The sequence below is a fragment of the Asparagus officinalis genome, chromosome 7, assembly GCF_001876935.1.
Source record: "Asparagus officinalis chromosome 7, Aspof.V1, whole genome shotgun sequence".
Taxonomy (NCBI): Eukaryota; Viridiplantae; Streptophyta; class Magnoliopsida; order Asparagales; family Asparagaceae; genus Asparagus; species Asparagus officinalis.
This window is the reverse complement of record NC_033800.1, coordinates 32,455,908-32,478,925: the sequence shown is the minus strand read 5'-3', so window position 1 is coordinate 32,478,925 and position 23,018 is coordinate 32,455,908. Positions and strand designations below refer to the sequence as shown.

The window sequence follows — 23,018 nt, the reverse complement described above, 5'->3', positions numbered from 1 at the left end:
TTAACAATCTAACTGAGCAACTTTACAGACCCAAGTAAGATAACATTTTCATTATAATTCACATTGGCATAGATATATTTCAGTTTATATACACAGTTAACTACAAAAGTATTACATACACCCAGATATGTTTCAGTTCATATAAACAGTTAACTACAAAAGTATTACATACACCCAGATATGTTTCAGTTCATATAAACAATTAACTACAAAAGTATTACATACACCCAAAAGTGTTTCTTCAAATCCGCAACTCATATCAATCGGCGATCGGCTCATTGCAAGTTGCGCGGTTGTGGCCTTCGGAGTGGCATCGAGAGCATTTCAAAGGTCGTTTGTACACTGTTCGATTGTTGATACGTCTTGTTTTATTTCTCCCCTTTCTTTTGATAGTATGTGGTGGAAGTAGCTCGATCTCATCCCTTGGCACGCTTCGTTTCTCATAATCTGGTATAGGATAGAGAATCGGCTCATAGCTCTTTTTAAATACTTCTTTGGACATAAACCAATCGTAATATTGGTAAATATCTCTCTTCATATACAAGATGACTACACATGCATGTTTACACGGAATCCGCATGACGTCCCAAGCACGGCAAGTGCATGTCTTCTTCTCCAAATCAACACGGGTAGTTTTATGTGCTTGCACTTCAAATATGTCAGCTGCAGCTTGCTTAACATCCAATGGACGGCCTTTCTCTATATTTTCTTTAAGCACCATCTCTGCTTGTGGACAGAGATATCCAACCCATTTATCTGCAAGTAACCGGCGATTACTCATTCGAACCATTATCTGTTTACGGATATGCTCAACCATTTGCAGAATCCGTAGCATTCTAGCTTCCCTTATCCAATTATTAAAAAACTCAGCGACATTAGATGTTACGTGCCCATACCTGAAATTATATATAACTTTATAACAGGTCACAAATAAAGGTTAACAAATAATTGAATAGGGTTAACATAATAAAGGTTAACAGATAAGAGTTAACAGGTTATAAATAAGGGATGACACAAATAATTGAATAGAGTTAATTTTTTTGTATTACAGTTAACATGTTTACATATAATAGTTAACATTTAACAGTTAACATGTATCCCACAAGAGTTAACATGTTCTCCACAAGAGTTAACATGTATCCCACAAGAGTTAACATGTTCTCCACAAGAGTTAACATGTATCCCACAAGAGTTAACATGTTCTCCACAAGAGTTAACATGTATCCCACAAGAGTTAACATGTTATCAACAAGAGTTAACATGTATCCCACAAGAGTTAACATGTTATCAACAAGAGTTAACATGTATCCCACAAGAGTTAACATGTTATCAACAAGAGTTAACATGTATCCCACAAGAGTTAACATGTTATCAACAAGAGTTAACATGTATCCCACAAGAGTTAACATGTTATCAACAAGAGTTAACATGTTATCAACAAGAGTTGACACGTAACCCACAAGAGTTAACATGTTAGCAACGAGACTCAACATATTATCAACAAGACTTAACATGTTATCAACTCTGATATAGTTAACAGCTCTGATATAGAATTTAACAAATCCAAAGATAACATGCTAAATAGCATAAGTTCATACATTAGCATAGATATAGAACAGCCAAATAACGTTACCTTATTCCCGGGAAGAATGCATTTGCCCATTGATCAGGAGAGTAGTTCATAGCAATGTTGTATGCCCTTGGATCCATGTCATATATCTCTTTCATGTACTCATTCCATTCTGCTATTGTGTATTTATAACAAGCACTTTGGAGTAAGTTCCCAAGAACATGAGTGTCCTTCGACTTCATACCCAAGTCCTTAAGCTTTAACCTGAAATTTTCAACAAGATGTAGAACACACCTCGAGTGTAGAGCTTCTGGAAAATACTCTTTTACTGATTCTTTAATTCCTTTGTCCGCATCAGAAATTATAACCAATTGGTGGGGAGGATTGTAAGGGTCAGCCCTCTCATAAAGTATGGACCATAGACCTTGGAGGAACCACTTCCAATTCATCAAATTCTCTTGATCACATATGCAATACGCTAAGGGAAATATACCTTGGTTCCCATCGTATGCTATGGCCGAGAGGAGAATACCTTTATATCGATCCTTCAAAAATGTACCGTCCAAAAATAGAAGGGGTCTGCATCCACTCAAGAAACCTTTGATGCATGCAGCATAACAAACAAAGAGTCTCGAAAACCTCCCCTCATTCTGGTCAACATGTATGTAACTGCCGGGATTTGTCTCTTTTACCATGCGCTCATACCTAGTCGTGTAAGAAGAAACAAACCAACAAGTTAACATGTTATCCGTGTAGCTTAACAAGCGACCAAAAAAAGCTAACACATTATTGGGGTAACTTAACAAAAGTTAACATGTTATTTACAAGAGTTAACATGTTAGTCGTGAAACTTAACATGTTATCAATGTTATCAATGAACTTAACAAGGAACATGTTAACTATTTGTTTTAACAAGCAAACTTTGAAACTTAACAAGTTAATAATAAAGCTCAGCATTTACCATCGTAGTTGATCATACGACTCATATATATCCCCGTAAAGCTTCTCCTGTGCTCTCTCTTTCCCCCACCATATCTTACTGTAATCAATTCTAAGGCCGTAGTTTGTGAGGAACTCCTTTTGCACATCAACGGGTCGGATTTCTGGACGGACCTTCAGGAGTGGTTGTAACTGTGTTGCAATGAATTTACGGGATGCCCTTGAACGACCTGTATTTTGCCCGTACTGCCCACAAGTATGTTCATTAACAAACTTCTTGATCGATAGTCTATTTGCATTCTTAACAGGTGAAGCAAACAACATCCATGGGCACTCGTAAGTTTCTTTATATCGGCAATATACACGGATACGTTATATATATATATATATATATATATATATATATATATATATATAAACACACACACACACACACACACACACACACACACACACACACACACACACACACACACACACACACACACACACACACACACACATAGCATGGTATAGATACTAAGATATAAGAAAATAAATATATATAATGTAGACTATGTAGTTATAAGTATACTTATATGTGTATATTATAGAATTACACTTATATAAGTATATATAAGTGCATAAGTATACTTATATATAAGTATATTTCATCTAATATATATATAAGTATAGGAAAAATTGCTTCAAGGCCCCAAAATTGAAAAAACAATGTGCAACAGCCCCATGTACTTTTAAAGTTTGGTATAAACCCAAAATACACTCCAAAACTTCATTTTAGCCCCTCCAGCTCACTTCCCAAACTTAATTTTAGCCCCTCCAGCTCACTCAACCCGCAGAATCCCGAATCTACCCTTCCCGCCCACTCTGCTACAGCCATCGTGCGTTGGTAACGGTGCCACCCACTCCGCTACTATCGAGGCGCTCTCTCTCTCTCTCGTCTCTCTCCCTCCCGCACTCTGTCTCTGGCTTACTCTCCGGCGAAAAACCAAAATCCGCTTCTAGGGTTAGGTCGAAACCAGTTCGCAGATGGAGAAAAAATCGGCGAACGAATACGAAGTGGTTCACCATCCTCCGCCGCCGCTGCAACGTCAGGAAGATGCACCAATGAACGACGAGCGAGAAGACTCGCCGTCGCCTTCCAAGACCGACGAAGATCCTCCCTCGCCTTCCAAGACCGACGAAGACCCCCTTTTGCCATCTGAGACCGACCGTGGCACCGATTCTCTCACATCCTCCCCTGCCTCCAAGTCGTCGTCCACCCATGCGTCATCATCAGGGAATGGCAGCACCGATGAAGCCACCCAAACGTTGTTGAGTTTCCAGATGGGTGTAAGGAGAAAAAGAAAAATTACAAGTTCACTAAACGCACCACAGAAATCCATAAAGAAGTAAGATAATGTTATATGTTATATTTTCCAATTTACATAGATGTTAAGGGATTGAAGTTGAATTGTGAACTATATGCCTGGACATTGGTTGAAGGACATGTTAGCTGATACCTTAATGTTAAATGTGAACTATATACCTCTTATTAATGTTAAGTTTGGCTGTTAAGTGTTAAGGTTTATAGCGTAACTGTTACAGTTCATTGTTGCATGTTAACTATTGGATGTTGGATGTCAAGTGTTGTTGATGTTAAATGTTTAATTATAATACAGGAAAAAGTCAGGTGCTGCTAAAATTAGACCCACTGCAAGTTTCTCCGCATATTGTAAATTTATGAAAGTCCTCGAACCGAGAATGCGGCAGTGTCATTGGGATGCATACCAAGGGTGTACATTCCAGCATTATGTAAAGTTTGGCCCCCCAGCAAAAGATCGACCCACGCTGGAACTTGTATTGAGACACTATAAGGGTAATGAAGTGGCGTTTTCTCTGCCCGATGCCGAAAGTGGGAGAGAAAAGGTTGTTAATTTTGATATGGACTGGGTGCATGAACATACAGGTTTCCCAATTGATGGGGAAATAATTTACAATAATAGAGATCCTTTCCCTAGGCTTTGGGTGGAGTATTTTGATGAACATTTTACTAGAACCACAAAGAAATCAACAAAGAATATGCGGTGATATGTGGAAGAGCTACTGCAATCTCTTGTTGAATCAAGAAAGAAGAAGGATATTGAAGATTTTGTGTTACTGCAGATACTTTATCAATGTTCATTGATGTGGTGCCCTAGCAGTGTCCAAGGCATCCCAAGGCTCTTGTTCAAATATGTTGATTCAATTGAAAGAGTGAGGAATGTGGCCTGGGGGAAATACATCTATGATCAGACGAAGAAAGGAATTAAGATAGCCAGGGAAGGTCTGCACAGGTCAGGAATAAGCTATGTACCTGGATGCATGCCTTTGATCCCTGTAAGTTGGATTAATCTGTGCATGTGAACGCTTGCTTGTTTTCTGTCAACTTACGTCAAGAAACCATTAAGGCTTACTGGTTCATGTTAACTATTCTAAGGATCTTGTTAACTATATTTCGGTTCATGTTAACTTTAGTGTTTCCAGTATTAAAGTTGGTGTTGTCAGTGTTAACTATATTGCAAGATGAGTTGTGTTAACTATATTCATGTTTAAAAGATTAGTATTGCATACTAACATGTATTAATTGCTTGCAGCTATGGTATTATGAAATGACAGGGATTAAAAGATATGCCTTGAGTAATAGATCCAAACCACCCCTCACTAACTGGGTGAAGATTGGTGAGAAGTATGGATCTTTTAGAAATAGAACAATAGTTGCCAAGGCTGCAAAAGCTAGCATCCAGGTTGTACAAAAACCAATAGCTGAAATTGGCCCATCCGATGAGAAATATCCAATCAGAAGGCCATTGATGAGGCTTAGAAGGGAAGGGATTGTACCACAATTTCCAGTCGTACATAGGGAGGCCAAGAAAGCAGCAGTAAGGAAGAGGAAGATTGAAGAAGAAAAGAAGGTTGAAAAGAAGGAAGAAGAGAAGGAACATGAGAAGAGATGGTCAATAGGTTTGGTAAGTTCTAAGGTGCTAAATATTATCACAAGAATACATAACATGTTAGCAACAATAGATAACATATTTTCTACAACAGTTAACATGTTACATTATCACAAGAATACATAACATGTTAGCAACAATAGATAACATATTTTCTACAACAGTTAACATGTTACCAACAATAGATAACTGTTAGGCCCTAGAGGGGGGGTGATTAGGGTCTTATGCTAATCTAATCCGATTAAATGCCAATTAAAATTAATTAATAAGTTATCCTAGCAAGTATGAAATACAATAATATATGTGAGCTAGGATAAGCAATATGAACAAGGGATATATCCTAGCAATGAGATATACTATGAGTTATATGCAAGGATATGAAACTAAGGGTGATATAAACATAAACAAGATAAACAAGATAGTGGATAATATGAACTAAGAGTAAATGACAAAGGCGATATAAACAATAGACATGAATGTAAAAGAACGCCAAAGACAAACTCAAACACACGATATGATCACGGAGTTCGGACCTTCCGTCCCACTATCAACCGGGTTTTCTACGTTCACCCGAATAACGTTTACACCTCACAGTATCGGTTTTCAATGCTTACCGATCAACGTCACTCCTCACAATCGGTTTTCTAGCTCACCGAAAACTTCACAACACATACGGTTTTCTAGCTCACCGAAAACCTTACACCACTCACAATGTAACAAATATTAATTTGTTCTCTACAATAGATGAGAACTCAATTAAGCACAAATCAAAGTTACAATCTCTCACCGCCCAACTATACTATGTATGTAAATACTAAAAGCTCAAGTGGGTGTGTGTAACAATGAGATTCAATAAAACTTAACTCAATAAGAACTAGCAATAAGATTGATATGAAATTCAATAGTAAAAATGCTAGGAAATAGAGTTAAGGAAACTTCTCTATAAACACAAAGAGAGGATGATGAAATGTTGAAGATGAACTCTTCAATAGCTGATGGTAAACTCCTCTTTGTAACAGCAAACCCAAAACAAACTTAAACCAAACAAAAACAAGCTTAAACCCTTGTTTAAAACCTTGTTTAAAACTTATTAAAACATTCTCTTAACTTAAGAATTGAATACAATGGGGGTATATATAGCCTCCCAAGAATTCAGCCAAAAAACCTGAGCAAAAGACAAAAACAGCCCCAAGGCAATGGTCAAAAAACTAGCCGTTGGAAGCTGAAAGAACACTCGTCGGTCGACCGGAAAATTTGTCGGTCGACCGGAAATTTTCATCGGTCGACCGGACCGGTCGACCGACAGCTCTCTGTCGCCCAGTGAACTTTTGACCTCAGGTTCGGTCGACCGGTGCGGTCGACCGAAAACAGATATTTCTGAAAAATAGTTTTGAAAGCTGTATATCTGATTTTAAAACACTGTTTAAAAATATCAAATAAATTTAGAAAAATGTAAAACTTTGGAGAATGATTGTAGACATGATAATACACATGCTACAAAAACTGGTTTTCTAAAAAGACTTCCCAAATGAGAAATATCATCATTTTGCAAAATAGTCCAAAACATGAAAATGTAAACATATGAATCTTGACATTTTAGCTTAACCATGTTTTGAAACATTACAAAATGATTTTGTAGACTTAATAAAAGATGTATATGATTATTGTTAAGTCTATAAACCAAGAAAACAATATTTTCACAAATACAATAGAAAGTAAAACGTATGAGTATGTATATGAAAATATATTTGTTTCATATCTATGAAATTAAACCAAAACAACTTATCCACATAGAAAACAAGCATGTATACATAATTTTTTGGAATTTATTTGTAAAAACTTTGTTTGTGGATAAAACTAAAAACCAAGATGTATATGTATATAACTATATATATATATACACTAAGAAACTAATAAATGTGTGTGTGAATATAATATTGAGCTTAGAGTATATAACACACATAATATAAACCCTAAACTAAATTACCCAAGCAATCTTGATCTTCAATAAGCTCTTCTATGTAATCTCTCGGATGAAGCTTTAACTTGGATCTTGAACTTTGAATAGCAATGCTTCACCTACTATTCCGCCAACCTCCATTGGATATGATCGTTGAAGCTCTATTCCATCCATCCTCCAACAAGTTGTTTGTCTACAATGAATAGATAACACAAGCACTAGACAAACAACATTAGTTATAAATTGTTTGTTAAACATCATCAAAACAAGAAGGCCAACAATCTCCCCCTTTTTGATGATGACAAACAATTTACAAAAAGGATATATGCACAAGAGTTAACATATTATCACAAGAGTTAACATATTATCACAAGAGTTAACATATTATCACAAGAGTTAACATGTTAGCTACAAGAGTTAACATGTTACCAGAGAGAGTTAACATGTTAGCAACAAGAGTTAACATGTTACCTATAGATGATTGAAGAACCTTTAATTATCTGTGTCAATTGTGGACCACTTACTATTAACCTTTATAAACTTGATTTTAACTCTTTGTTATTTCTAAATTATAGATAATGTCAAAAGCCATTGATGAGGCTTTCGAAAGGGAAGATGAGATTGAAACGTTACCGGTTGAGGAGCAACTGCAATTTTGGAGAAATGCTGCTAAAGTAAACCAGAGACTTTGCCGTACACTAAGGGTCTCGAAGAAATTGTATTGTCAAACTTTCATGGACGAGATTCGTAGACTTAACGAAAAGGTTAAGCTCGAAGAAATTGTATTGTCAAACTTTCATGGACGAGATTCGTAGACTTAACGAAAAGGTTAAGGGGTTAGACGAATCTTCTGACATAGTAGATCCCTTGATTTTAAAGAACAATGTGAAGAAGCTTATTGCACAGCAGCTGAAAGGAAACCCTACAGTGGAAGAAGAAGAAGAGGACAAGCATGAAATCGAAGGAGAGGACAACTATGGAGAGAGAGACGACGTCACCATGAATGAAGGTGTCGAGGAAATGGGCAAGAACGAAGAGAGAGAAGAAGTGACCAAGGATGAGGAGGACAAGCAGATGGTTGAGGATGAAGAGGGCTCGAAAGGAGAGAGAGACGATGTTACCAAGAATGAAGTTGTCGAGGAAATGGGCAAGAGCGAAGAGAGAGACGAGGTGATAAAGGATGAGGAGGACAAGCAGATGGTGCAGGAGGAGGAAGGTGTGGTTGAGAGAGTTCCACTCAGCGAAGGATTGAAAAGGCCGAGGAAGCCGGTGAGCAAAAAATATGGGGGTTATAGGAGTAGAGCTCCAAGCAAAAGAGCAACAAAGAAAGGTAAACTGGTTAGGACACCATTTACTGAGGATAAGAAACCGAGGGCTAAGGGATTGAAGTTAAAAGATGGTGAGCACAAAGATGAACCCATTGTTGTTGGTGACACACCAAAGAAAATAACAGTTTACCATGACGACAGTATTGGCAAGTGGGATGTGCTAAAAAGCACGTATTTAACAGATGTGGATCGTGCTGCCTTAAAAGAGGTGAATGAGGGTATCCCTGATGTAGGCACGTTTAGCTTACGAGTGTTAGATAGCGCTGGGGCTTTTGTACATAACTACAGAATACCAAAAAATGTTGCAGAGAAACTCTCAGCTGAGGAGAACAAATGGCTCGAGCAGTACTGCAAGGAGAAATGTAGCCCGTAAGTGCTGATTTCAAAATGTAAAGCTTTCACGTTTAAATTTAAGCAACAAGGGTTAACATGTTAACAACGATTGTTAACATGTTAACAACAAGAGTTAACATGTTAGCAACAATAGTTAACATGTTATCAACAAGACTTAACAGGTTAGCGACAAGAGTTAACATGTTATCCAAAAGAGTTAACATGTTAGCAACGAGAGTTAACATGTTTGCCACAAGAGTTAACATGTTAGCTACAAGTGTTAACATGTTATCCACGACAGATAATATGTTAAGTAGTTTAATGCTAACTCTTTAATATTAACTATGAAACTGTGTTTTTTGCTTGTTATGTTTTTGCCTTTAGATGTTACTTTTCATGTTTTAAATTTTAACCCTCCGTAACTTATTTCTTGTTAAGATACGTATATGTCATAACTACTGATAACAGTGCAATTACATACCCGGATCTACTGTATATAATCCGCGGGGGAAGACTTGATGATAAAGTAACAGAGGCACTCTTAGATAGATTACGGCTATGGCTGCAGTTGCCAGAGAACGCTGAAATAAACAAGCAGTACGGGATTGTATCTACATATTTCTACGTAAGACCAATCCTCATATAATTAGTTAACAGATAAGCTCTTATATTTAACATATAACCACAAAAGTTCACATGTTATCTACAAGAGTTAACATGTTAGCAACAAGGGTTGACATGTTTTAAACAAAAGCTAACATGTATCCCACAAGAGTTAACATGTATCCCACAAGAGTTAACATGTTCTCAACAAGAGTTAACATGTTCTCAACAAGAGTTAACATGTATCCCACAAGAGTTAACATGTTCTCCACAAGAGTTAACATGTATCCCACAAGAGTTAACATGTTCTCAAGAAGAGTTAACATGTTCTCCACAAGAGTTAACATGTATCCCACAAGAGTTAACATGTTCTCCACAAGAATTAACATGTTTTCGACAAGAGTTAACATGTATCCCACAAGAGTTAACATGTTATCAACAAGAGTTAACATGTATCCCACAAGAGTTAACATGTTTTCCAAAAAAGTTAACTATATGAACTTGAATCATGTTCACATATTAAAGGTCGCTATTTCTTAATGTGTTAATTTTGTGTAACAGCATTCACTCTATGGAGACCAGGTTGATCTGCGGCTATATGAACTATATGAACTTTATATAAAACAACATATTGCCGCTGGCCGATCAATACTCATATTTCCAATTGTTCGCCATGACCATTGGCATTGTGCCGAAGTTAGATTGAATGAAAATTTAGCGTTGCACTATAGTTCGGTAACTCCCGAAGCTTACCTTGAGCCCGTTAACAAAATTATAAACTTCATGGACCATATGAAGGCCGCATTCGAACTGGAAAAGGTGTGTAGGGCATTTAAATATAAGGAAATCCCATGCGAGTCTCAAAAGGGAAGGTACGTTAACATATGAACCTTATTTTATTAAAGAATTTTCGTCTCCAAAACTGACCGTTAAAATGTATTTATGTTTTGTTATTTGTAGCTACGATTGTGGGATATACGTATACCTTTTGTTTTCGTCAAAAGTTGAGTTTGTTGTCGAATTCATTATATCTTCGGTCGATTACAATAAATTCAGAGAAAACAGCCTTTTTATAAGACTCTTTTACACAACAAAAAGAAAATTACAACTCTTGAGAAAATAAACGCAGGATCGTTGTTTGGATCACTGCTTGCGTGGGATCTTTGCCTGTGCCGGGAGCGCTTTGACTCGTGGACTACCAAATCACAGGTTCTGATTGAATCGTGAGGGGTTTATGATTCTGACTTCGTTTATCGAAGTGAGAAATTGAAACGATATCTTATCAAGGTAAGATAGTCGTTCTTCTTGAACTCAAGTCAAAGCCTGAATATCAAGGAGTTGCTGAAACTCGAGTACTCTGCCCTCTCTCTGCTCTGAAGTGCTCCAAATGATCAGCCCCCCCAGAAAATCGATTTCAGGGGGTATTTATACCCATAGGATGAACAGTGCTCGCGAGACAGCATTTGCTGTCTTGGCGGGCGAGACAGTGTTTGCTGTCTCGCTGAGCGAGACAGTAAATTTGCTGTCTCGCCCAGCGAGACAGTAAAATACTGTCAACATTTCTGGCAGTTTTTGATGTAACTGTTTTCCCACGTTTCAAACTCCGTTATTCTGGTAGTTATTCACGTGATTCTCGCCCACGACGTTCCCCACGTTCTTTAACAGTTGGTGGCCACGTGTCGGCAGTTTATAAAACAGTTTCTGAGCCTCTGAGAGCTGTCTCACGTGCGAGACAGTAAATTCTGTCTCGCACAGCGAGACAGCAAAGACTGTCTCGCGTGGGCGGGACAGTAAAAGTCTGTCTCGCCCGCGAGACAGTAAAGACTATCTCGCAACGCTTTGGTTCGTGGACCACCGAATCACAGCGAGACAGTCTATACTTGTATCTTTTTTTGACATTTTGGATGACTTCCTGTTGAGCTGTGTTTGGATACCTTTCAGCATTTTTTAACGCCTACAGATACCCCCTCCAAAGTATTCCAGACTCAATCTTTTATAGAGGAGTTCTGGGATAATTTGGATAAGATAGGTTTCACTTGTGATCCTTTCAATACTTGGTTGAGTAGACCGTATAGAAGAACTTGTAGATGGCTTCAACACTTGATCTCTTTGTCTCTCAGTCTATTCAGTGCTTTGTAGAATAGCTAAGATTCTTTCGGCATGGCGTTCATCGCTTGACCGTTGTCGAGATCTTGAATTAAAGCTGGAACTTGTACTTGTGAAATCAGCTCTTGTCATCAAGTTGATACTGCATATACCCGTTTGGGGGTAGTCAGGTTATTCTTAAGAATATTTTAAATGATATTCTCCAGAAACTTCCTGTTGAGGATAAGGAAACAGTTTAGACTCTTGTACCTATTTGGAGTGTTCAGGTTATTCTTAAGAATATTCTGAGTGATATTCTCCAGAAACTTCCTGTTGAGGGTAGGAAAACAGTTTAGACTCGTGTACCTATTGGAGTAATATAGTCTCTTTTTTGTTGGTAGAGATAAACCCGAAATTGGAGAGGAAGAATTTTATATTCTATCTCCTGGTCTCTTGTTTGTTGGTAGAGATAAACCCGATGATGGAGAGGAAGAATTTTATATTCTATCTCCTGGTACAAAGGAAATTTTCTCCTGGTCTCTTTTTTGTTGGTAGAGATGAACCCAGAATCGGAGAGGAAGAATTTTATATCCTATCTCCTGGTCTCTTGTTTGTTGGTAGAGATGAACCCAGAATCGGAGAGGAAGAATTTTATATCCTATCTCCTGGTCTCTTGTTTGTTGGTAGAGATGAACCCAGAATCGGAGAGGAAGAATTTTATATTCTATCTCCTGGTCTCTTGTTTGTTGGTAGAGTTAAACCCGGAATCGGAGAGGAAGAATTTTATATTCTATCTCCTGGTCTCTTGTTTGTTGGTAGAGATAAACCCAGAATCGGAGAGGAAGAATTTTATATTCTATCTCCTGGTCTCTTGTTTGTTGGTAGAGATAAACCCGGAATCGGAGAGGAAGAATTTTATATTCTATCTCCTGGTCTCTTGTTTGTTGGTAGAGATAAACCCGGAATTGGAGAGGAAGAATTTTATATTCTATCTCCTGGTCTCTTGTTTGTTGGTAGAGATAAACCCGGAATCGGAGAGGAAGAATTTTATATTCTATCTCCTGGTACAAAGGAAATTTGAAGTGGGATTTCTATTCAGAGAATCTGAATAAGGTTTGATGAATTGAGATTGGAAGCAATCCTAACTTTTATAGGTTTGATTGCGCAAATCGAAGGTGGACCTCTTGTTCATGGAAGGAATCAAGAGGGGATTTTGGTTTTGAGTCGATCCTAATTGTTTAAAGGTTTGATCGTTCAATTTTTGGACCTCTCGTTCATTGAAGGAATCGAGAGGAGATCTTGGCTTTGGTCCTAACTGTTTAAAGGTTTGACCAAGATGGGAATTTGAGACGATCCTAACTGTTTAAAGGTTTGATCGTTCAATTTGTGGACCTCTCGTTCATGGAACGAATCGAGAGGGGATTTTGGCTTTGGTCCTAACTGTTTAAAGGTTTGACCAAGATGGGAATTTGAGACGATCCTAACTGTTTAAAGGTTTGATCGTTCAATTTGTGGACCTCTCGTTCATGGAACGAATCGAGAGGGGATTTTGGCTTTGGTCCTAACTGTTTAAAGGTTTGACCAAGATGGGAATTTGAGACGATCCTAACTGTTTAAAGGTTTGATCGTTCAATTTGTGGACCTCTCGTTCATGGAACGAATCGAGAGGGGATTTTGGCTTTGGTCCTAACTGTTTAAAGGTTTGACCAAGATGGGAATTTGAGACGATCCTAACTGTTTAAAGGTTTGATCGTTCAATTTGTGGACCTCTCGTTCATGGAACGAATCGAGAGGGGATTTTGGCTTTGGTCCTAACTGTTTAAAGGTTTGACCAAGATGGGAATTTGAGACGATCCTAACTGTTTAAAGGTTTGATCGTTCAATTTGTGGACCTCTCGTTCATGGAACGAATCGAGAGGGGATTTTGGCTTTGGTCCTAACTGTTTAAAGGTTTGACCAAGATGGGAATTTGAGACGATCCTAACTGTTTAAAGGTTTGATCGTTCAATTTGTGGACCTCTCGTTCATGGAACGAATCGAGAGGGGATTTTGGCTTTGGTCCTAACTGTTTAAAGGTTTGACCAAGATGGGAATTTGAGACGATCCTAACTGTTTAAAGGTTTGATCGTTCAATTTGTGGACCTCTCGTTCATGGAACGAATCGAGAGGGGATTTTGGCTTTGGTCCTAACTGTTTAAAGGTTTGACCAAGATGGGAATTTGAGACGATCCTAACTGTTTAAAGGTTTGATCGTTCAATTTGTGGACCTCTCGTTCATGGAACGAATCGAGAGGGGATTTTGGCTTTGGTCCTAACTGTTTAAAGGTTTGACCAAGATGGGAATTTGAGACGATCCTAACTGTTTAAAGGTTTGATCGTTCAATTTGTGGACCTCTCGTTCATGGAACGAATCGAGAGGGGATTTTGGCTTTGGTCCTAACTGTTTAAAGGTTTGACCAAGATGGGAATTTGAGACGATCCTAACTGTTTAAAGGTTTGATCGTTCAATTTGTGGACCTCTCGTTCATGGAACGAATCGAGAGGGGATTTTGGCTTTGGTCCTAACTGTTTAAAGGTTTGACCAAGATGGGAATTTGAGACGATCCTAACTGTTTAAAGGTTTGATCGTTCAATTTGTGGACCTCTCGTTCATGGAACGAATCGAGAGGGGATTTTGGCTTTGGTCCTAACTGTTTAAAGGTTTGACCAAGATGGGAATTTGAGACGATCCTAACTGTTTAAAGGTTTGATCGTTCAATTTGTGGACCTCTCGTTCATGGAACGAATCGAGAGGGGATTTTGGCTTTGGTCCTAACTGTTTAAAGGTTTGACCAAGATGGGAATTTGAGACGATCCTAACTGTTTAAAGGTTTGATCGTTCAATTTGTGGACCTCTCGTTCATGGAACGAATCGAGAGGGGATTTTGGCTTTGGTCCTAACTGTTTAAAGGTTTGACCAAGATGGGAATTTGAGACGATCCTAACTGTTTAAAGGTTTGATCGTTCAATTTGTGGACCTCTCGTTCATGGAACGAATCGAGAGGGGATTTTGGCTTTGGTCCTAACTGTTTAAAGGTTTGACCAAGATGGGAATTTGAGACGATCCTAACTGTTTAAAGGTTTGATCGTTCAATTTGTGGACCTCTCGTTCATGGAACGAATCGAGAGGGGATTTTGGCTTTGGTCCTAACTGTTTAAAGGTTTGACCAAGATGGGAATTTGAGACGATCCTAACTGTTTAAAGGTTTGATCGTTCAATTTGTGGACCTCTCGTTCATGGAACGAATCGAGAGGGGATTTTGGCTTTGGTCCTAACTGTTTAAAGGTTTGACCAAGATGGGAATTTGAGACGATCCTAACTGTTTAAAGGTTTGATCGTTCAATTTGTGGACCTCTCGTTCATGGAACGAATCGAGAGGGGATTTTGGCTTTGGTCCTAACTGTTTAAAGGTTTGACCAAGATGGGAATTTGAGACGATCCTAACTGTTTAAAGGTTTGATCGTTCAATTTGTGGACCTCTCGTTCATGGAACGAATCGAGAGGGGATTTTGGCTTTGGTCCTAACTGTTTAAAGGTTTTAACTCCTTCCAAGTTGTGGACGGCTCAACCCCCAGGACTTCCAGGACATCGATGGAGAGATTATTGTGGCATGTTTGCAAGATGAACTCTTCTGTAACAGGATCTTTGCAACTAATTGCCTTGTCACGGAAGCGTTTGACAAAATTGTCGACTGACTCTCCGTCTTTTTGCTTCTCATCCAGAAGTGTTCCGATTGACACTTCGGTGTCATCATCGAAGAAATTGTTGAGGAACAAATTTTCCATGTCATCCCAGCATTTGATGCTCCCTAACTTGAGACGTCGGTACCAATCGAAGGTACCAATCGAAGGCGGGCCCACGAAGGGTGCCAACGAATGACCGGACCATCAGGGCTTCGTTCCCAGATATTGCGCCGAGATGCGACTTGAAATAGATCAAGTGCTGAATAGGCGAGCTCTTCCCTTCAAATGGTGTGAAGTTAATCAGATTGAATTTGGTCGGGTATGGTATTGAATCCCATTCCCTCGGATAAGGACACTTCATTCGAATGACGTTGAGTTGAATGAGTTAGCCCACCCCCTGTAAGAGGTGCCATTGAACTAATCCCAATATCGTTATTGGGAGAATGTGTCAAACCACCCCCAGCGTTATTGCTATTGGGAGGTGTATCAACCATGATAACTTCATCCACTTCTGGATCACTGTCATCTGTAATCGTTATTGGGAGAATGTGTCAAACCACCCCCAGCGTTATTGCTATTGGGAGGTGTATCAACCATGATAACTTCATCCACTTCTGGATCACTGTCATCTGTAACATTCTGAATGTGGCGGCTGGATTCAACTCTTTGACTGGACTCAGGACGTTGAGATCGTTGTGCTAGTAATTCTTTCATTTGTTGAATAGCCAACTTCATCTCTGTCTTCACTTCTGCTCTAATTTCTTCACGTTGTTTGGCTAGAGCTTCTTGAAGTATTTGAGTGAACTGATCAGCAGTGATTGTGAATACTTCTCTGATTTGTCCTGTGCTAGATATTGTATCATCCGAAGCGATTGCAGAACAAGTGTCCGAGAGTTACATCCTTTGAGCAATTCTTGGATTGACTTTTCCTTTCGGAGAAAAGTCGGGATTTGAGTCACTCGAATGCCGTTTAGACTTTCTTTTATCAGCCACGTTGATGGTGACTTCAGGGAATTCATCATCTTGAGCAGCTGATTTTCTCTCGCGGAAATGTCTCGGCTTAGGCTTCGACGATACAGAGACTCTTCGTGGGATGGCTTCTCGTTTGAAACAATCACATCCTGATAATGCTGCTTTAACGAGTCGCGCACAGGAACACCGAGAGTTTATTTCTCGAATAACTCTCTTTCGAAAATTATTCACAACTCCAACTTGATAATACGATTTATCGGTATGATTACCAAAAAATCGTATCGTCTGTTGGCATGACCTCCCAGGTATGACGATATCATTTGGTGAATGCGTCTTCTTCTGGGGGTGTAAAACCTTGTTGGCATTCTCAGGACAATTTATTTTTGTCTTTGAGCGATCCAAGATTATGTCGGGAGTCGCACGTCTAAAACCACCCCCTTACGGGTACGGAGTCTTAACGGGCTCTGAATGCTGATTTTGCATAAGTCCAGACTTTGGAATCCAAACTTGGCAGAGTTTCGGTGGTTCTTTGGTCACCGTTTCCTTCCTCCTTTCTCGTCTTTGTTGTAGGAGAGTTCGGACATGAGCAGCATTTGCACGACGTTTTTGTATACGTTCTTTGAGGGTCGAACGAGTCCTTTTGACAATAGTCCATTCCTCCGTCGTGAGTTTAGCAGAGACATGAATGATTGGTTGTTGAGACAACTGAACCACTCGATGCCTCCTCGACTCTAAGTCCGCATGATAACGAACTCCGTCGGTTTGTTCCAAGGCCTTAGCTATTTGACAAGCGCGGCGTTGGCGTTGTCTTTGACGAGCTCTTTTCGTCAATGCCGGTGGGCTTTGATTTAATGACTCTTTACTTGGCGAAGAGCCATTATGAGCAGAGAGGTTGTGAGTAGAATCCTCAGCAACAATCAGGCGAGAGTCTTCATTCTGTGCCTTCTTTGGCATGGAAGTCTTCTTCTATATGAACTTGAATCATGTTCACATATTGAAGGCCGCTATTTCTTAATGTGTTAATTTTGTGTAACAGCATTCACTCTATGGAGACCAGGTTGATCTGCGGCTATATGAACTATATGAACTTTATATAAAACAACATATTGCCGCTGGCCGATCAATACTCATATTTCCAATTGTTCGCCATGACCATTGGCATTGTGCCGAAGTTAGATTGAATGAAAATTTAGCGTTGCACTATAGTTCGATAACTCCCGAAGCTTACCTTGAGCCCGTTAACAAAATTATAAACTTCATGGACCATATGAAGGCCGCATTCGATCTGGAAAAGGTGTGTAGGGCATTTAAATATAAGGAAATCCCATGCGAGTCTCAAAAGGGAAGGTACATTAACATATGAACCTTATTTTATTAAAGAATTTTCGTCTCCAAAACTTACCGTTAAAATGTATTTATGTTTTGTTATTTGTAGCTACGATTGTGGGATATACGTATACCTTTATGTACGGGCTATCCTACAAAAAGATGATGTGCGGCATGTTACGCCCGCCGATGATTCGTCTGCGGTAGTGCGTGCAAGGCTTGCTGCGGAACTAATAAAAGAAGGCTGGGAATTCAGAAATAGAAAGGGCACAATAGCCGTGGAGGCCCCAGAATTGAAAGCGCCTGCATGAGCCGCAAATGTTACAGCCAAAGAAAGAATACTATGTAGATAAACAACTGTAAACAATCTTCAGAATTTTCAGCTTGTGTAGTGTATTAACAGCTAATGAACTAGTGCCCGGAGAAAGTTTATAACATGTTAGATTCGTAAGTTAACAATTATATCATGTCATCTTCACTTGTTAAATATGGAGAAAGTTTATAACATGTCAGGTTCACTTGTTAAATAATACCGTATACGGATAAAATTAAAATGTTATCATCAAGAGTTAGCAACAATAGTTAACATGTTACCAACAAGGGTTAACATGTTATCAGCAAGGGTTAACATGTTAACATATTATCAGCAAGAGTTAACATATTTGCTACAAGAGTTAACATGTATGCCACAAGAGTTAACATGTATGCCACAAGAGTTAACATGTTATCAAAGAAAGTTAACATATTTCAACAAAAGTTAACATGTTCTCCACAAGAGTTAACATGTTCTCAACAAGAGTTAACATGTATGCCACAAGAGTTAACAAATTCTCCACAAGAGTTAACATGTTTGCAACAAGAGTTACATGTTTGTTACAAGAGTTAACATGTTTGTTACAAGAGTTAACATGTTTGCAACAAGAGTTAACATGTTTGTCAAAAGAGTTAACATATTAGCTATAAGAGTTAACATGTTTCTAACAAGAGTTAACATGTTATCCATCATGTTATTTACAAGAGTTAACATGTAATAGGTGTAGCTTAATAACTTACCAAGAAAATTTTATATGTTAACTGTAACTTAACAATCTAACTGAGCAACTTTACAGACCCAAGTAAGATAACATTTTCATTATAATTCACATTGGCATAGATATATTTCAGTTTATATACACAGTTAACTACAAAAGTATTACATACACCCAGATATGTTTCAGTTCATATAAACAGTTAACTACAAAAGTATTACATACACCCAAAAGTGTTTCTTCAAATCCGCAACTCATATCAATCGGCGATCGGTTCATTGCAAGTTGCGCGGTTGTGGCCTTCGGAGTGGCATCGAGAGCATTTCAAATGTCGTTTGTACACTGTTCGATTGTTGATACGTCTTGTTTTATTTCTCCCCTTTCTTTTGATAGTATGTGGTGGAAGTAGCTCGATCTCATCCCTTGGCACGCTTCGTTTCTCATAATCTGGTATAGGATAGAGAATCGGGTCATAGCTCTTTTTAAATGCTTCTATGGACATAAACCAATCGCAATATTGGTAAATGTCTCTCTTCATGTACGAGATGACTGCACATGCATGTTTACACGGAATCCGCATGACGTCCCAAGCACGGCAAGTGCATGTCTTCTTCTCCAAATCAACACGGGTAGTTTTATGTGCTTGCACTTCAAATATGTCAGCTGCAGCTTGCTTAACATCCAATGGACGACCTTTCTCTATATTTTCTTTAAGCACCATCTCTGCTTGTGGACAGAGATATCCAACCCATTTATCTGCAAGTAACCGACGATTACTCATTCGAACCATTATCTGTTTACGGATATGCTCAACCATTTGCAGAATCCGTAGCATTCTAGCTTCCCTTATCCAATTATTAAAAGACTCAGCGACATTAGATGTTACGTGCCCATACCTGAAATTATATATAACTTTATAACAGGTCACAAATAAAGGTTAACAAATAATTGAATAGGGTTAACATAATAAAGGTTAACAGATAAGAGTTAACAGGTTATAAATAAGGGATGACACAAATAATTGAATAGAGTTAATTTTTTTGTATTACAGTTAACATGTTTACATATAATAGTTAACATTTAACAGTTAACATGTATCCCACAAGAGTTAACATGTTATCCAAGAAAGTTAACATATTTCAACAAAAGTTAACATGTTCTCCACAAGAGTTAACATGTATCCCACAAGAGTTAACATGTTATCAACAAGAGTTAACATGTTATCAACAAGAGTTGACACGTAACCCACAAGAGTTAACATGTTAGCAACGAGACTCAACATATTATCAACAAGACTTAACATGTTATCAACTCTGATATAGTTAACAGCTCTGATATAGAATTTAACAAATCCAAAGATAACATGCTAAATAGCATAAGTTCATACATTAGCATAGATATAGAACAGCCAAATAACGTTACCTTATTCCCGGGAAGAATGCATTTGCCCATTGATCAGGAGAGTAGTTCATAGCAATGTTGTATGCCCTTGGATCCATGTCATATATCTCTTTCATGTACTCATTCCATTCTGCTATTGTGTATTTATAACAAGCACTTTGGAGTAAGTTCCCAAGAACATGAGTGTCCTTCGACTTCATACCCAAGTCCTTAAGCTTTAACCTGAAATTTTCAACAAGATGTAGAACACACCTCGAGTGTAGAGCTTCTGGAAAATACTCTTTTACTGATTCTTTAATTCCTTTGTCCGCATCAGAAATTATAACCAATTGGTGGGGAGGATTGTAAGGGTCAGCCCTCTCATAAAGTATGGACCATAGACCTTGGAGGAACCACTTCCAATTCATCAAATTCTCTTGATCACATATGCAATACGCTAAGGGAAATATACCTTGGTTCCCATCGTATGCTATGGCCGAGAGGAGAATACCTTTATATCGATCCTTCAAAAATGTACCGTCCAAAAATAGAAGGGGTCTGCATCCACTCAAGAAACCTTTGATGCATGCAGCATAACAAACAAAGAGTCTCGAAAACCTCCCCTCATTCTGGTCAACATGTATGTAACTGCCGGGATTTGTCTCTTTTACCATGCGCTCATACCTAGTCGTGTAAGAAGAAACAAACCAACAAGTTAACATGTTATCCGTGTAGCTTAACAAGCGACCAAAAAAAGCTAACACATTATTGGGGTAACTTAACAAAAGTTAACGTGTTATTTACAAGAGTTAACATGTTATTAACAAGAGTTAACATGTTATTTACAAGAGTTAACATGTTAGTCGTGAAACTTAACATGTTATCAATGTTATCAATGAACTTAACAAGGAACATGTTAACTATTTGTTTTAACAAGCAAACTTTGGAACTTAACAAGTTAATAATAAAGCTCAGCATTTACCATCGTAGTTGATCATACGACTCATATATATCCCCGTAAAGCTTCTCCTGTGCTCTCTCTTTCCCCCACCATATCTTACTGTAATCAATTCTAAGGCCGTAGTTTGTGAGGAACTCCTTTTGCACATCAACGGGTCGGATTTCTGGACGGACCTTCAGGAGTGGTTGTAACTGTGTTGCAATGAATTTACGGGATGCCCTTGAACGACCTGTATTTTGCCCGTACTGCCCACAAGTATGTTCATTAACAAACTTCTTGATCGATAGTCTATTTGCATTCTTAACAGGTGAAGCAAACAACATCCATGGGCACTCGTAAGTTTCTTTATATCGGCAATATACACGGATACATTTTGGTTCGTTCTTTTTAAACTCATAATCAAACATTTTGGCCAGAGAATAGTATGTCAGCGCCAACCTTAATTCTTCAGCACTTTCAAATTCTTGACCCTCTTCAGTTAATGCATTATGCCACCAACCAGGAATCATTACTGTGTTGTTAATAATGTCATCAGAACGCACTACACTGCTACCACTGGGATTATCAATTGGAATTCTTTCAGAACCATGGTTTGCGGCAGAAGTACTATCAATAAACTTTGGCTTCAGTGTATTCATAATGCTGCACAAATATAATTGGTTTTTCTTAAAATAACAAATAGGACTTGTACTTAAATAATGCAGTACCCTTAAGAGTTAACAAATATGCCCTAAAGCTTAACAACCTTCGGTAGAAAGTTAACATATATCAGTTAAAAGCTAACATTTAACCTGCTCTATGCAATTCATAAGTTTTCAAATAAATTAAGTGTAAATATAACTTACATTTCAGGAGGTTGCTTCGGGGTGTTCTCACATCTGGAAACATCTACATCTATATTAGCTCGAATATGGATCTCCAGACACCCGATATTACGGTTGTGCTCCACCATACACTCCATATCATCCTCATTCTCGATCTCAAAACTCAGATCAGGGATCCTTTCAGATTTATAAACCATTGATAGTGCATCATAAGGAACCTTCAACCTCTCAGCCACGTCGAACTTAAACTCAAAAAAGAGGTTGTAGAAATTACCCTTGAGAACACTGCTCTCTCACCCAAGGAAACCATGCAAATAAGGGGGCTCTCCGCCATAAATGAAGGGGATTTAAGAGGAGTTATGAAGGGCACTTTAGGACAAGTAGGGGGCTGAAGATCGTAAGCCCTAACCGCAAAGATCTGCCCTTTGCACCATAAATACACTCTCTTCAAAGCCGAGTGGGTTAACAGGAGATATAACGGAGGGAGCGCGCCAAAATTTCCCCCCAAAACGGCCATCATCTCGCCTTAAATGCGACGGAGAGGTTTCGCCAGCGATCGGATCTCGTTTTCGAGGCACGGAGTTGAAGGCGGGGGTATTTTAGGGAGGCTGGGTGCAAATACGGGTGTGATAAATGCTTTTAGGGCTCAGTTACAATTTTTAAAAATTTATGGGCTTAGCCACATGGGCCAAACTACAGGGGGCTGGGCCACATTGTATTTTCAAATTTGGGGCCTTGAAGCAATTTTTCCAAATTTTAAATATCAATTTTTTATTTTTGACATCATTAATATAACTTTCACAAAATATTAAATACTATTTTCACATGTTTATACATTTTTTGAACTTTTTAATTTCTCAAACTTCCAAAATTTCCTTAACTTTCCAATTTCTCAAACTTTTTTCCATAATATCACTTTAATTTTCAAACTGTCCAATTTCTCAAACTTTGTTTAAGCTTTTTTAACTTATATAAGATTTTCAAATATATCTTTTTTCCCGCTTTGCATGAGTT

The 23,018-nt window shown here is 38.4% G+C and overlaps 2 protein-coding genes across 2 annotated transcripts; both read right to left on the bottom strand.

The window, feature by feature from the left end:
• LOC109846929 lies at window positions 260-2,348 on the bottom strand. Its single transcript, XM_020416168.1, has 2 exons — window positions 1,634-2,348; window positions 260-896 (listed from the first exon to the last, which is right to left on the bottom strand). The coding sequence occupies exons 1-2, from the start codon at window positions 2,311-2,313 to the stop codon at window positions 260-262; spliced, it is 1,317 nt and encodes a 438-aa protein (XP_020271757.1). The 5' UTR covers window positions 2,314-2,348.
• LOC109846928 lies at window positions 19,099-20,990 on the bottom strand. The gene is made up of 2 exons (XM_020416167.1): window positions 20,262-20,990; window positions 19,099-19,735 (listed from the first exon to the last, which is right to left on the bottom strand). Exons 1-2 carry the CDS (start codon window positions 20,939-20,941, stop codon window positions 19,099-19,101), a joined length of 1,317 nt encoding a protein of 438 aa, XP_020271756.1. The 5' UTR covers window positions 20,942-20,990.

What these genes read in the sequence shown, in the direction of transcription:
- LOC109846929 (XM_020416168.1), bottom strand. Translation starts at nt 2,313, where the DNA reads ATGTTAACTTGTTGGTTTGTTTCTTCTTACACGACTAGGTATGAGCGC. An exon ending in GCATTCTTCCCGGGAATAAG is followed by an intron (nt 897 to 1,633) that starts GTAACGTTATTT and finishes ATATAATTTCAG; the next exon opens with GTATGGGCACGTAACATCTA.
- LOC109846928 (XM_020416167.1), bottom strand. Translation starts at nt 20,941, where the DNA reads ATGTTAACTTGTTGGTTTGTTTCTTCTTACACGACTAGGTATGAGCGC. An exon ending in GCATTCTTCCCGGGAATAAG is followed by an intron (nt 19,736 to 20,261) that starts GTAACGTTATTT and finishes ATATAATTTCAG; the next exon opens with GTATGGGCACGTAACATCTA.